Below are 15,725 nucleotides of genomic sequence, written 5' to 3'. Positions count from 1 at the left end.
CTAAAACATGGAAGTATCCTAATGATCAGGTTTGCTTCTATCTAGAATGTCTCATATAAGGTTTATAGATGTACGACACTCTCACTATATGTGGGTCAAGCAGAACATTCAATTCTAGTCTAGTTCTTTATTCTGATTATAGGTTATAATTGAGACTGCTTGGCTCTATTGAGTGTTGAGCTTTTTAAAATAAAATTTTCCAAAGCTTTTCCATTTTTTTTCAGACAGAATATGAACAGAATGCATGAAAGTTTTTCATGAAAACTCTGGATGTGTTTCAAGAATGGACAAGGCTAGGCAAGCTCAACAGAACAAAATATCAGTCCTCCACAGGGTGCATGGCATCAGTGATTCATACATACATGCCATGCTGCATACTCAACCTTTGTATCACTAAGTGAAGATATTATTTCAGGACAAGTGAAATGATACAGCATGATACAGTAGTTGTACAGCAATCTGATTTAATATAATTTAATATTTGTAACTTTGAAATGCAATTCATTTTATTTGTATGGTGTTTTTCACAACACATTTAGTGCCTTATTTAGTGCCTTACAAATCCCTGGGTGAGCAAACCAAGCCTGATAATGGGATACTGAAATTAACCAGTATCAATTTGATGTTAATAGTAGGTTAATGATTAATAACACAGGATAGAATATTTTAGAATACTTTTTTATCCAAAGCGTCTTACATTGCATTCAAGGTATCAAACCTGGGAATCAAACCTATGACCTTGCTATTACTTGCGCCATGCTTGAGCTACAGGAATGTAGACATTAGGGTTGGGCCGATAGACGATGCCATCGTCCATCGCCGATGGCTGACAGACATCACAATGTTGAGCCGGCATCATGATCCACCCCCCATACCCCCCCGCAATCCACCGCATCCCAATTCTGTGTTCAGAAAGGATATTAAGTGTACTACAGAACCCCTAGAGGGAATAAATAGCCTTCGAGATGGGAGGATAAAAAAATATTTCAATACTTTCTCTCACAGTTATATTGTTGGGTAATTATACTGTATATAAACTGCGGGCATCAGGGAGCCACTACTAATATGCAGGGCATTGAAACCGCTTTTGATTGCAAGCTCTCATTTTACCTTCACTTTCACTTTCGAGATTCGCGATCACACGGACTCTATACTACGGAGCGGCAGTACTGGTAGGTAGGCTACTGCACTACCACACATTTTACAAGATTAGCTATTTGTCAGTGGTACTCAGTATCTGCATATCATTAGCAGATGCCCCCCCCCCCTCATGTCATTGTCCATCACGATGTTTCACTGTAGACATCGTCTGATGCAAATTTGGTAGACAACCCTAGTAGACATTCATAACTATTGGGATAGTTACTAGTAAAGAAATACTAAAAAACATAAATAATTGCTAGCAATTATTATTTTTACTTTTTAAAATAATACTAAAAAGTAACATGTTAGTAATACTAGTAACATAAAATACTAGTACCACTAGTAGTAAGAAAACATAACATAACTGAGACAGTTGCTAGTACTTTTAAAAAGCACTAAAAAGTAAAATACTAGTAACACAAAACTGGAATAAATACTTCTAATTACTGGTATAGTTACTAGTAACTAAAAACGTACTAGTATCTTATGGATACTCATAGATTTCAATGGCAATTTTTTTTTACTAAAAACTAGAATAAGTTCTTGTCACTAATGAAATAGTAACAAGTATGAATAAGTAGTAGTATCTGAATACGAGACAGATTAAACAGATGAAAACAATTTAAAAATCCGAACTAAAACAGAACATAAAGTTAACTTATAGTAATTAAAAATAAATAGCCAGTAGCTTAAATATTAGTTTGTTTTGTGTTAAAGCAGCTTGCCATATTGGCTGCATGGACATAAAGCGGTGTGACGGTCACAGTCAGTAAACCCTGACTTTCTCACAATAGGCCATATTAGGAGAATAAAGCGGTTTGTTGAAGATGTTAAAGATGGTTGTAGTAGAGAGGAGTGAAGACCAGCTTGATGTGGTTAACTCAGAAATACATGTGACAGCACACAGGAGAGAGAGAGAGAGCGCGACGGTGGGCGCACTACACATCACCTTCAGTGTCCCTAAATTAACGCACAAAGCATGACACATTATTCCCGTTACTCTGACAGCTAAATGCATCACGTTTAAAGTTACGCGCAGGACGACAGGGCGCTGTCTGTCATGTCTTACCGTCCGCAGGCTGCTGGAAGTTGACGTAGGCATAGCCCAGCGAGCGCCGCGTGATCATATCCCGACACACGCGGATGGACAGCACCGGGCCGGCCGGACTGAATTTCTCATACAGCATAGCCTCCGTGATATCAGGGTGCAGGTCGCCCACATAGAGAGAAGCCATCGGATAACTCCCCGCCGTCGCTGCGTTCATGTCTCGGGGTCGTTCAAGTCTTTGAGCTCGTGTGTTTGTCTAGTGCTGAAATGACAGTGCGTAAAGAGTGTCCTAGAACCAGAGGAACAAATGAGTCTTAATCCTCTATTAAACTTTTACGCTACTCTCCAAATAAACGATGTCGGCTGCAATGGCAGCTCTATGGAGTCCGGTCGCGAGGAACTGGCTTCAGAAACGTCTGGGTGGATCGAGACCTTGTCTTTTAAAAAAAACAAAGTTTGCCGTTTTAAAAAACGTTGTTTGTTTTAAAGTGATTATTTTTTGAGATTTTTGTTATTTTGTCTCTTTTTTTTTTCTTTTTTTTTAAAGGTACTGAAGAACAGTGAGATACACTCACGGTGGGGTGGCCGGGGAAAGAGGGTGCGTGGGAAATGCACGGGCACTTTATAGCTCGAGCGGAGGAAATAGAAGCCAGGGTCACACTTGGGATAACAGAAAAGAAAAAAAAACACCCGCTCCGAGCATGCGGTGTACAGGGCAGCACATTTGGAAAGCAACATCCAACAGCGACATCTGGGTGCGCAAGGTCTACTACAGCAACATGGGTCATTCTCAAAAATTAAAACATATTTTAGAAGTTGTGTACCATTAGGCTGTGTTCATACTGAATTTCGAGCTGTGTAGTTTCCTTCTCTTCCTCAACAGGCTATATGATATATTAGTTTATTGTAATATTATATTGTAATTTTGATGATACTTAAAGGTCTAGTATCTGCCTAATACATGCATACTTTCACCTGTCCACTGATAAATTTTTTAAACACAAATTTGGTTCAATAATAATTGATAATTTAAGGGGATTTTACAAAATATTACTAAAAATATTTATCTCTAACTTATTCACCATTTATCATCTGTAATACTATCGTGTAACCACTAGATGGCTGTTTAGCTCTCTATATAGAAACATAAACATGACTGTTCCCTATAGCGGCTGGGAACTTTGGATTCCCACATAATTAGTTACTTGTATTTGGATATATATTTAGACATTAAAGACATATTTATCAAAGTTTTTGCATTAGTCAAATCTGGACACAAAGAAAGCATTTTGTTACTCATTCTTGCTTCATATAATAGCTTGATCAGTCACATGAAAGTAATCAGTGTTAAATACCATAAACGGAAACATCGTCTGAAAAATTGACAAATTCATATTTAAGTAGCCTTATTGGCATAGTAAAAAGGTTTTACAAAGTATAGCACTCTGATACCATAGTGTTGAGCATTGTCACATAACATTTTGATTATAAAGTTTAACATTAGCTTAGTGGTGTAAGTAGATAATGAAATTTCAATGTAAAGCCAAACCAAATAATCGGAACACCAGCTCGCAAATCAGTATGAACACATGGGAGTCTAGCCTAAAGGCACACAGCTTATGAAAGGCGCATGTTTTAAGTTATTAAATTTTTTTATTTTACTGTACGTGTACGTTAGAAGTACCATTCCGGCAGCAAGAACGATCCTGATTCTGAAAAACTAAATGAAGATTAGTGTTGGGTCGTTCTTGAACGAATCTTTAATGTGACTCGGGAAGAACGAGTCGTCTCGGGGAGTGATTCGTTCAGTCGCGCATGCGCAACATCCTATCCACCTTTTTCTTGTCGTAAAAATGGGCGTGGCCATTTGTAAATTATATGGGTCTGGCTTCCGGTCTCATCTGCGTCCACTCCGTCCAGCTATTTTTAGCTGAGCAAAACAGTTTCTTTTGCTGCTTGATATTGAAAATTGGTGTGTCTTATATTATTTTAATGTATTATCTTAATTATGAACACACTGGTTTGTAGTGCAAACAGTTTTACCGTTTACTGCACGTTGTTATTCTCCTCGTTATTTACCTATAGCGGCTAATGAACCGGAAGTCTCACCCATAGGCTTACTTCCGCGTTGAAGAAAAAGGTGGATAGGTTCTATACTGGAATTAGTCAAATAGTTCACCTGGTTGAGTCTTTGGGTTTTTCCTAGTCGTTCGTTCATCACGTGACAGCCCCATAAGCTTTAACCAATGCAGTCTGAGCCGGAAAGAGAATTGATTAGTTCATCTCTCGAGTCATCGGGTTTGAGTCGTTCGTTCATCACGTGACAGCCCCATAAACCCAAACCCCAAGACTTGTCAGATAAGAGGTGAGGTGAGCTAGTTATAGACTGAGGACCCAGGTGAACAATTAATCTTTTCGGTTTCTTATAGTAGTTTTGTATTGTTTGTAGTGTGATCAATGTTAGCGTTAGTAGACGTATTAGGGAAGTAACATGTAACATTTTAATTATATTTTGCAAAAATGAACGAAATGACGCGAAAAAAAAAAAAAGATTCGTTCATTTTGCTGAAGGAGACTCAAAGGTCCGAGTCGGTAAAATGATCCGAACTTCCCATCACTAATGAAGATTAATGTCTTGGCGTATGATGCGTTTATTGAACCAATCAGATACGAGTAAATGGGCGAGTCAGTGAGAGGCTCATTTGATTGGCTACAAAAAGGTGGAGACAGAGAATAGTCTCAGAGAATAGTGCTAAAATTGTAAACGCAGAGAAAAGACGGTGCTGTACATATCGGTTTATTTCGGGAACCTTTTGCCCCACATACTCAAGCCATTTAGACATTTGCAACAGTTTTACACATACAGATTGGTTCTACGCAGTCAATCCGTTTCGCAGTTCTTTAAACTGTTTTTGCTTGCAAATCATTGTTCACAGGCTTGCAGTGCTTTTGACCGTCTTTTGGCAAAAAATTAAAAAGTGCCAAAAGTGCAAGCGCACAAAAAAAAAAAAGTTAGAAGCATGCGGATCATATTTTGCGTTAGCATTTCCACCACTGAATAAAAAAATATATAATTCTGTAAGTCATGATAAACTTTCTCAAAATTATGACTTAGTATCTTATGAGAAACTTTCTCGAAATAATGACATATTCTCATAATGACTTAGTATCTCGTAATGAGAAACTTTCTCGTAATGATTTAGCCCAACCCCCCCCCCCCACCCCCCCAAAAAAACTTGACGCCTGCGGAATGCAAGAGTGACAGCACGCTAGCGCCATCTGTTGGTCAAAGCCATGCAGGAACACCGCTAACATTGCTTTGTTCTGTAATCTAAAGTGTATAATGCTATAGTCTGTCATTAAATAACGATTTCAGATAAATTATCTGCATGTAGTCTTGTGTAATAGTTACTCTGCCAGATAGTTATGACTTCAAACATTCCAGACCAATGTTTCAGTTAAGAAATCCAGGCATTTTATGAAGAAATGAAAGCCATTACACAAACTTAATTTATAGATGTGCATTTCGATGATTTATTAGCTGTCCCTTTCACGCATCACATGCAGTGTCAGCGGTGTTCCTGCATGGCTTTGACCAACAGATGGCGCTAGCGTGCTGTCACTCTTGCGTGTCTCATTACGAGAAACCAAGTCATTATTACGAGAAAGTTTCTCACAACGAGATAATTCATAATTGAGAAAGTTTCTCATTACAGAATTATATATTTTTTTATTCAGTGGCGGAAACTGGCTTCCATACATAATACATGAATTACACTTGCGAGTAACCGTAAAATGCTGCAAATAATTTATTCTTAAAACGCAATGTACACCTTTACAAAGCTTCTTACGCATGCTAATTTAAGTTACACTTACAGTCTTATGTACACTTCCACAACTCTTACCCTGCGTATGCAAATTTTTGACGTCGTTCTACCTTCATATAATTGAGACATTTAATCAGGAAAAACAACTTTATTTAGGTCGAAAGTCCAAATACATTATAAATCACACCAAGGCATGATGAAAAACGGGTCACTGCACAGTCCACAGTCTCCTACAGTCAAATGAAAGGAAAAATAAAAAAGGGGTACAGATTAACATAGACCTTTAATAAAATTCGTATCCAGTAATTTATTCTTAAAACGCAATGTACACCTTTACAAAGCTTCTTACTCATGCTAATTTAAGTTACACTTACAGTCTTATGTACACAACTCTTACCCTGCGTATGCAAATCTTTGACGTCGTTCTACCTTCATATAATTGAGACATTTAATCAGGAAAAACAACTTTATTTAGGTCGAAAGTCCAAATACATTATAAATCACACCAAGGCATGATGAAAAACGGGTCACTGCACAGTCCACAGTCTCCTACAGTCAAATGAAAGGAAAAATAAAAAAGGGGTACAGATTAACATAGACCTTTAATAAAATTCATATCCAGTAGTCAACTAACCTCAGTTGATCCAATAGGGATGAAACCAGGCCTTTAATTTTAGAGGTACTCTCCATCAGCTCATCCTTTTGACTTTTCTCGCCATTCCTCTCCAGTCCCTTATGGTCCTGTTTGTTCATGATGGGCCTCTTCTGTTCCTCATAATTGAGAAAACTGGATCCATTTACAGCTTGATTCAGACTCAGTTTAGAGTAGAGAACTGGCTCTGATAACTTGGCTCCTTTAGCGCTTTTAAAGACCATCTCGGCCTGTCTGAAAACAACTTCTCCATCCTCAGCACTCTCAGACAGCTTATCTGGAGTAGGGCTGATCAATGGCTGGTCATTTGGAGGAAAGTCAAATTCAGATTCAAGATTCAGTTGAGGCGGTTCTAGGTGATCTGCGGCAGTCACAACGGGTTTTTCCTGAATCTTATACAAGTGGTCAACATCAAGTTGCCACATGGCCAACCCATCCTTTACATCATGTGAATTCACAGCTTCTACATAAGCTTGTCCTTCATCCATAGCTACCGGACTCTTCTCAGAGCTTTCATCTGGTTTCAGCTTTCTAAAGGGTTCACCATTTTGAAAGGTTATATCAACAGGATCTTCTGGATAACCAATCCCCATCTGCACCACTGGGTTTAACGCAAGCTCCAAGATGTCTGGTAGCCACATTGCTAAATCACCTCCCAGACCTTGGCTGATGACCACCACACCTCCTCCAAAGCCATGTTGGACAGGCCAGGGGGAGACATTGCCAACGTTTTGCATTGAGCTCTCAGAGAAAGAGTCACCTGCCACGATCCATCTTTTATCAGAGTCATCTCTGGCTGTAGGGCTGGACTTAGTGCTGTAGTCTGACAGTGCCAGTGGTCTGGCAGATTGTTGATCTTCGATAATCAGTGGGCCAGTGCTTACTACTGCAGTCAGGTCTAGAGAAACTGTAACAGAATGGAGAATAAGTTCTAACACAGATTTTTCTGTTATTCCAGGAAGGATAAAAATCATACTTTCAGTACTTCACTTTCACAAATATACAGTGGCTGTGGAATGTATAATGTGCATTGTTCTGGTTGTCGTTGTTAACTTGTCAGGTACTCGTGTTCTTCAGGTTCTATTGTTTTAGTTGGTTATGCCTTTACTTCTACAGTAACATTACTTGTGTAGAATGAAAGTGTGGCGGTTTACCCCCCCCCCCTCAAAAAAAAAAGGTGTATTGTTGGCTCAGGATTTCTATTTTTACTGGCTTCACTACAAAAGGAGCAATCTTTATTTTACGCAACATGTCTTTGCTAGGAATTTAGTTAACAAAACCTTGTAAAGGGTTACAACTAACAGTGAAGAGTACTTCTGCAGCATTACTTAAAATCACATGTAATACTTACTAATTCGCTTTTTAAATCTAAAAGATGCATAACATTAACAACGAATTACATACGTTAACTTAAAAAAAAAATAAAAATAAAAAAAAAAAAAAAGGGGGGGGGGGGGGGGAGAGAAAAGAAAACCAAGCCATAACTAGCATGCGAGAAACTGTTCACCAAGACACGCACTTATATTAATTTGTCAATAACTTTGTGTATATACACCCTCAACATATGCAAGCCAACAAGCTGGAAATTAAGCAGCCAATGCAACTCAAATTCACAACCCCCTTTACTGAAACGAATACATCCAAAACTTTGCTGTTTGGAACATAGTTAAGACACTTGTACCAATACTTTCAAGACAATAACTAGCCAGCAGCTTTTCTTAGTGACAAATCTGCAGCATTTGCAACAATGTCACAGAAATCTTTGGTTTGGAAGGAATAAAATAAAGACAATAAAATGTTTTTACCCTGACATTTTAAACAAAAAAAAGAGAAAAAAAAAAAAAGTACCCATCACTAACCAGGCAGTTCTGCATGCTCAGTTAAGCTTCTGCACCTTCTCCCACAACAATCACATACGGAGGTTTGGCCACCCAGGTCAACCCATCTGAAAAACAGGATTTTTTTTTTTTAAAGTTCCAAAAGCCTATTAGGACAAAGACTTGAGTAAGAGATTTAAACACTTACCTGGACTTAAGCTTGTTGTAGTTGCAAAATTTAGTGGTAGAGGTCAGACCCAAATCAGTAAGATAGACTCTGCAGTGGATGTAACTCTAAAGAAAACAGGAGAGCATTACAGATCAAACTTCTGTCAGTTTGTAAGACCACAGTCATCATAACAGTCAATGAACACTCACCTCAGAAGATTTGAAGGTGGATGTACGAACAACCAAATTTACTCGGTCACGCTGTTGCAACACAAACTTCACCAAGGACTCTTTGGAGGCCACACATCTGGCAAACATAAAAATGGTGAAATTATTCCAGGGAGCAAGTGTATTCAAAATAATGTTTGTTGAATTCAGCTACCCTTTGTTAATGATAAGGGCGACTTCAGGTTTGTCTGCAAGGTTTGGAGAAGAGGAAGCATGGCAGGACTGGACATAAAGCTGTTGACCAGGTGCAGGTGAGGCAGACACCTGCAGATACAACTGCTCTCCTTTGTGGAACACACTAGTATCTGCTGGACCGCTCCAAGATGCTAGAGTAAAATAAACATTAAAAGCAAATATTAGACTCTAACTTTGTCTAATAGATTTAGTAGTATGTTAATGACGTACAATTCAGGATCCTTAAGGAAAAACTTTCCAGTAGGGCCTGAATATCATATTGCATTGGGAACACAGGTACAAATCCATCAAAATTGTGAGGCTGAGGAATTTCATTCAGAAAATGTTTTGCGAGGGCAGGAACACGCCAGACATCATGAATGATTTCTGGCGAGTACGCTGCGAAGTGCCCATTAAAATAATCCCCGTTAGATGTAACAGGCAGCGCTCGAGACACTATAGTGCAACAGAAAACGACAAAAGCCGCCGCCATCCCTATCCTACAGCTTTGACCTGAGAGAGAACCAATGAAAAAAAGCATGTATTCAACGACTCTCCTTGTCTTGCAGACCTTCCTAAAAACTCAGGCTGTGAGGAGGTTTAAGCTGCACAGATTAATGCATTTAATGAGAGTCAGGTGATTAACTCTAGGTGTTCAGGTTCACGTCATCAACTGACTGTGATTAACAGACTGGCTGACACTAATTCAGGTGATTGGGCTTTTTGTTTTTATGCAGCCACAACAAAACAAATTCATAAAATCTAGTTTATTTAAAAAAAATTAATTAGACAGCATTTCCAGAAGTAATTACCAATTTTGTCATTCATAAATGTGAAATCCTAAACCTTATTTTGCTTTTTTTTTTTTAAATAAATGTTATTGTGTTTGAGAGAGGCGGGGCATACATTAATGTACAGTATTTGACAAATAATGTGTTTTTTGAACATTAAAGCATGTCAACATATTCTGTTACACCAAGTTTAGCTCTAACCCTAATCAAACACACCTGAGCATGCTAATCAATGTCTTCAGGATCATTAGAAAAATCACAGGTAGCTGAGTTTGATCAGGGTTGGAGCTAAACTGCAGCGCATTGGACCTCCAGGGCAAGATTTGAGGAACCCTGCATTAGGGGTTCAATCCCTAACTGGCTGGCTGCACCAGGTCACGTGACCTGCCAGTGGTTGGCTGCCTGGCGGCTGGCAGTTCACTGTCAGGAGGACCATTGATTTATGGCAGATTTATGTTTTGCTCTCCTTCCACTCTAGCTCCGGGAATACTATTATTATTATTATATATTTTTTTGTTGTACATCTGTTCATATGACTTTATTCTTTTAAGTGATAGACGTTTTATGGAGTGCACTGGCTGCACTGAAGCGGCAGTTGGCTAACCCACCAGTCGGGATGACGGCCATTTGAGCACTTTAATTGCGATACAAGTACATGTTTACAAGAATAGACATAAGAATATATTAATAATCATAACATAGTATATTTCCTTGCAGAGACAGTAGTAGAGAATCGGTTGGCTGCTTGAGTGGCCAGTGCAAGCGACAATAACCAACCAGTTGGTTGTTTATGATCACGGCCATTAGACTACTTAAATATGAATAAACCACCTTGAAACTTATATCATATTAAAGAATAGATTCAAAAGAACATTCACAATAATAAAATTATTAATTTCCTTGCAACAGGAGTGATAGGGAATGCATAGCCTAGGCATACTCATAGCTTAATAAAGGCTGGCTAGAGAAAGCTGTCAGAGGAAGACATGAACACAAATAAATATATTAATTTATTCAAAGTAAAAATCAATTTACAAATAACATAAATAAAAACCAAATGACTTCCAAATAGGTAGATCTGTCTTCCAACAGTAGTTGCCTAACTGGCTGGAGTGGCAGGCCAGTGGAAGGTGGCAGGTCCTGCCAGCCAGCTGAAGATTGACCCGCCACTCTTTTTTCATTTACTCATCCTCATGTCTTTACTAGTGTGACTTTTGTTCTTTTGACTGAAAATGTCGAGCATTTAACTGAATGCAAGGGCACCATAAAAGTAGTCCATACATGTCCACACATGTCAGGTCTTCTGAAGCCATACATGGCTTTATTTGAGAAATGGACAGTTATACTGACCAGCTAAAGAAGTTGTCAAAACCTCTCTAAAACCAACGTGCTGACCAGCTATGACCAGGCTGGACAACCAGCTAAAACCATCTAACCAGCTTAGGCTGGTTTAAGCTGTTTTTTTTTCAGCAGGGGTTTGTCCAAATCACACAATCTATCTGAATTCCAAACCAATCCAAACCCCACTCGGTGGCGATCTTGCAAATTCCAGTGATGCAAGTATAAATAATTTACTTGAAACCACTGCTCAATAACACGTTATCAGCAATAAAATCTGATAATCGTATCTGATCTTTTCATGCTTGCCCAATGCCTGCGTGTTCAATGAGAGTAAACAAACAAGCTATTGGTTAAGGTGGGACTTCTAATCCTGTATCAACAATGTGATTGGCTCTTCTAATTGTAAGGCGGTATCATTAATGATGATTTTTCATCCCAATTGATGATGATTGACATCTTCCATCACCATTTAAATGTCATTTTATTTGAAATAATGACCCAACTTTATTGACTACCATTGAAGAAAAAGGTCATGCAGGTTTGCCTCAACATGAAGGTTAGAAAATGACAAGTAAACTTGCTTTAATTGTGCAATGCAGGTGTTTAATCGTACTATTCTCCCTCAATGTAATGGCCTAATAGAATATACACAATGTGGATATACCACAAAAGCTCTATAATAAATATTTAAAGGGGTCATATGATGCGATTTTCAATTTTTCCTTTCTCTTTGGAGTGTAACAAGCTCTTGGTGCATAAAGAAGATCTGTAAAGTTGCAAAGACTAAAATCGCAAATCCAAAGAGATATTCTTTATAAAAGTTAAGAGTCAACCACGCCTACCTAAAACTGCTCATTCTAACACTGTTCCAGAACAGTTCAACCCAAATATTCAGATGTGTGCAGTGCATTTTGCGGAGGATGAAATGCAGATGCCTCGTTTGTAATGGGTTTTATTGTTTTTGTCTTGTTGCGCCGGGATACAGGGCATCACAGTATGGTAAGGGGCGTAACATTTCCGTCACACGCTTGAGGTATTCAGCCAATCACAACGCACTGGATAGCTGGCCAATCAGCGTACACCTCGCTTTTCAGACCGATGAGCTTTGTAAAAATAGGCGCATTTCAGAAAGGTGGGGCATAGAGGAGCAACAATAATGTACATTATGTAGAAAATAATGTGTTTTTTTTAACCTTAAACCGCATAAACACATTGCATTACACCAAATACACAACTTAATGTTCTTTTTAGCAACGTCATATAACCCCTTTAATTAAAGGCAGGGTAGGTGATTTGGTTCACCTAAGTGTAAGAAAATGCTACATCTAAGAGAAAAAAGCAGTGTTTTTGTACTTGTGTACTGTTATTATCAGGTTTGTCTCTTTATCTGACAGTCCCTCATCACATCATAATAGCTTGCTTTCAGTGAAGTCATGGCTCATGAAAACTTATTGCATGTAGTCCCAAGTTCATCCAGATTTCATGGTGCACATAGTTCCTTGACTCATTGCATCTTGTTTATCTGATGATCTGGTGTCTTCAATTCTCTGTTTATGGTTGATATTGTGTGTGTTTCCTGTAGGTCTTTGTTGTGGCAGTCTGAAGGATAGTAAGATCCTGATGAAGATGGGTTTGGGACTGGTGCTTGTGGGTCATGTGAACTTCTTGTTGGGGGCACTGGTACACGGAGCTGTGCTCAGACACATAAAGGTGTTCACTTGGAACAAGAAACTTGTCTACCCCATCTCCAATGTCATCGCTCTTGTGGCAGGACTTATGGTTTGTCTGTCTCCAAAATTCGAATGTATTTCTTTAATATGTTTGTGATTTATGATCAAGTGACGTGGTGGTTGAGGCATAAAGTGTAGTGGTTAAAATCCCTGCATTAATAAGCAGGTGTGTTAGTTTAAACTTCAAACTCACCTTTTACACTGAATGAGTCCACACTAATTTATACATCTGACCATGTTATAACCTGCAGGCAATTATTGGTGGAATCTCAGCTATTGTTCTCTCAAAGAACAAGAAAAACCAGCTCCTGGTGAGTACACACAATACTATCCTTTTTGTAATGTTTGCATTTGCTCTGTTTTTGCTATTTATTTGGTGCCACTGCAAAACTTGCACTTTAAATTCTATAGAACAAAATAGAGTATTCATGTATTATTAATTTCTGAATGCATTTTATCCTTGTTGCAGAGTTGGTTTCTTCTGGTTGTGAGTGTCTTGGCTGTTCTCTTGGGTGCTGCCTCTGCAGTGGGAATCACTGTTGCCACAGTGAGGGCCATAATGTGGGAAGGACACACTCTGTTTGCCCACTGCAACCTGCCTGCCAACATGACCTACTACAGCATCACAAATGAATGCCCCTTTGACCCCACACGCATCTATGTGAGTCAGTAAATCTCCAGTCTGATGGATCCTAGTGTAATCCAATGCAAATTAATGATATGAACCTCATTCTCCTTCTTTTGCCATTGAGATGCATTTGAGTTACCAAAACTGTAGCAAATAAAATCATGGTTCATTTCATCCTATGTCAAAAGTGAGGAACAAATCAGAATTTATAAAGGCAAAAACAAATGTGTTATGTCTTGAGAGCATGTGTATGAACTTCGGATGAATTTAGGATGAACTGCGATTTTATAAGGAAGGATGCATTTGTTTTTTTTTAATGAGTTGAGAATTTAAGTTGTTCTTGGGAACATTTCAGAAATTGCCGTATACTCAAATTTTGGATCATTCAGTCTTTGTGTGAGGCCCCAGGGTTCCCACAGTAATAGAAAATTTGCATCATGGAATTTTAAAATTGTGAAAGATTTATTTTCTTATTTATTTATTCTTAGCTTTAAAATATTTAATTGGCTAAAATGGCTAGCTTATTTACAATGATATTTAAAAATCCAGTAATCTCAAATGCATGGAAGTGTCATGCAAATGTCATGTAAATTCATTGGTGAAAAGCAATGGGAACCCTGTGGGACATGATGCAAAATAAGCAAGTTAAATGAAATACTCAAATGAAAAAACAAAAATATATATTTCTCCCTCCAGGGTACTACATTAATCCTATGGTTTCCATTGATTCTGATGTCAGTGGTGGAGGTTGTGTTCTCCTGCCGCTGTTTCTTGGCTTGCACGTCTTTCCTCCGGTTACACTGCCCATGGAGGAGAAATATCAGGGTAAATAAAACTACATGTAATGATTTTAATTAAGTGCATTCAAGATACAAATCTGAATTTGAGTTGAAAACATTTTGGGTTCCAGATTATGTTTTAAGGTTAATGTTGCATGCCAGCTCCTCATTAAGACTAATAAACCTTTTGTGTTCTCTGAATGCAATGTAAATGTTTGGGTTCAGGTGCGTGTCCAGATACCAGAAGAAACCGCGCTGCCACCAGGAGATGATCCAAACGAGGAGGAGCCAACAGAACAGAACGAACTACTTGACAAAGACACGGTTGCTGTGGAGACTAGTGATTGGCTATAATTTATAAGTATACATCACATGAACAATAGATGCTTTTCGGAATTGCTGTATGAGAGTGCAGCAAGAAATACCAAGTGCCAATGCACATAAAAGCTACTGCCCACTAAAGTGGCCAGCAACTGAAGAGAAGTTGTGCGCTGACATCTTTGCCTTACTTCAGCACTACTGTTTTGTGTTATTCCTCAGTTTTAAAGAGTCGGACTGTGTGACCAAGGCAAATACTATTGATTTCACCATGTAAAGTGCACAATGTTTTGTATATTATCATCATGAACATGTATGATGTGCTTGTTTTATGTTTATTACATATTTTCTTCAGTGATGGGATTCCTTGTTACAATACATTTATATAAAATATTTTGCTATTTAAAACTGAGTTTCTGAAATTGCTCCTAATAGGAATGACGGGTCAAAAAAAAATATATATGTCTGTAAGTATCTTGTCTATTGTCCTATTTTCTATTCATTTTATTCCTCACATGGGCTTAGACACTGTCCATACATTATTTGTGCAAAATATTTGGATAAGGGCTAATGATCAAAATATATTTGTTAGTTTTCTCAAAGTATGAGAAAGTCCTTGGCTTCAAAATCATTTTTATGGTATGTTGACTTCTAATAAGGCAAGCAACAACATTTTTATTTATTTTTTTACCTTGAAATATCAGTTTCATGGTTGTGTTTTGATAAAATGTAAACACCAAAGTTAGTTTTTACAGGAAGATGTAGATATTTAACAGATTTGGTCACAGTGAATCTGAAAGTGAAAACAGATGAAACGAGATGGAATGAGGCCCATTTATCTCTTGGACCGTTTTACTGGCTCAATTTTTCATGATGCAGTTACAGTGGGTACGGAAAGTATTCAGACCCCCTTAAATTTTTCACTCTTTGTTATATTGCAGCCATTTGCTAAAATCATTTAAGTAAATTGTTTTCCTCATTAATGTACACACAGCACCTCATATTGACAGAAAAACACAGAATTGAATAAACAGACAAATCTAGGAGCTCAATGCAGAAATACTAAAAGCTCAAAGGGAAA

At 38.1% G+C, this 15,725-nt stretch overlaps 3 protein-coding genes across 4 annotated transcripts in view; 1 reads left to right on the top strand and 2 right to left on the bottom strand.

Annotated features, from left to right (window-relative positions):
• The window catches only part of LOC107583410 (polyadenylate-binding protein 4-like), a 12,975-nt gene extending 10,164 nt beyond the window's left edge, over positions 1-2,811 (bottom strand). Inside the window, exon 1 of the mRNA XM_016269616.1 lies at positions 2,213-2,811. Coding sequence (XP_016125102.1) covers positions 2,213-2,408 — 196 coding nt within the window. The 5' untranslated portion in view covers positions 2,409-2,811. The remainder of the gene's footprint in view (positions 1-2,212) is intronic.
• The window catches only part of LOC107582982 (uncharacterized), an 11,637-nt gene extending 1,962 nt beyond the window's left edge, over positions 1-9,675 (bottom strand). Inside the window, exons 1-7 of one of the 2 annotated variants that reach the window (XM_016269031.1) lie at positions 9,289-9,674; positions 9,038-9,209; positions 8,866-8,962; positions 8,696-8,781; positions 8,530-8,615; positions 6,653-7,577; positions 6,466-6,567 (exon numbers count right to left, since the gene is read on the bottom strand). In XM_016269031.1, coding sequence (XP_016124517.1) covers positions 6,546-6,567; positions 6,653-7,577; positions 8,530-8,615; positions 8,696-8,781; positions 8,866-8,962; positions 9,038-9,209; positions 9,289-9,598 — 1,698 coding nt within the window. In that variant the 5' untranslated portion in view covers positions 9,599-9,674 and the 3' untranslated portion in view covers positions 6,466-6,545. Of the gene's footprint in view, positions 1-6,465; positions 6,568-6,604; positions 7,578-8,529; positions 8,616-8,695; positions 8,782-8,865; positions 8,963-9,037; positions 9,210-9,288 lie in introns of those variants that run through there. The other variant, XM_016269039.1, reaches the window with a different exon arrangement.
• Positions 9,676-12,548: 2,873 nt separating this feature from the next.
• Positions 12,549-15,129, top strand: LOC107583002 (transmembrane protein 54-like). Its single transcript, XM_016269063.1, has 6 exons — positions 12,549-12,674; positions 12,772-12,968; positions 13,171-13,230; positions 13,389-13,580; positions 14,244-14,372; positions 14,552-15,129. The coding sequence occupies exons 1-6, from the start codon at positions 12,623-12,625 to the stop codon at positions 14,678-14,680; spliced, it is 759 nt and encodes a 252-aa protein (XP_016124549.1). The 5' UTR covers positions 12,549-12,622; the 3' UTR covers positions 14,681-15,129.
• The last annotated feature ends 596 nt before the right edge of the window (positions 15,130-15,725 follow it).

This window comes from Sinocyclocheilus grahami, unplaced genomic scaffold, assembly GCF_001515645.1.
Source record: "Sinocyclocheilus grahami isolate Dianchi unplaced genomic scaffold, SAMN03320097.WGS_v1.1 scaffold4.1, whole genome shotgun sequence".
NCBI classification, from domain to species: Eukaryota; Metazoa; Chordata; class Actinopteri; order Cypriniformes; family Cyprinidae; genus Sinocyclocheilus; species Sinocyclocheilus grahami.
This window is presented reverse-complemented; position numbering and strand designations above follow the sequence as displayed.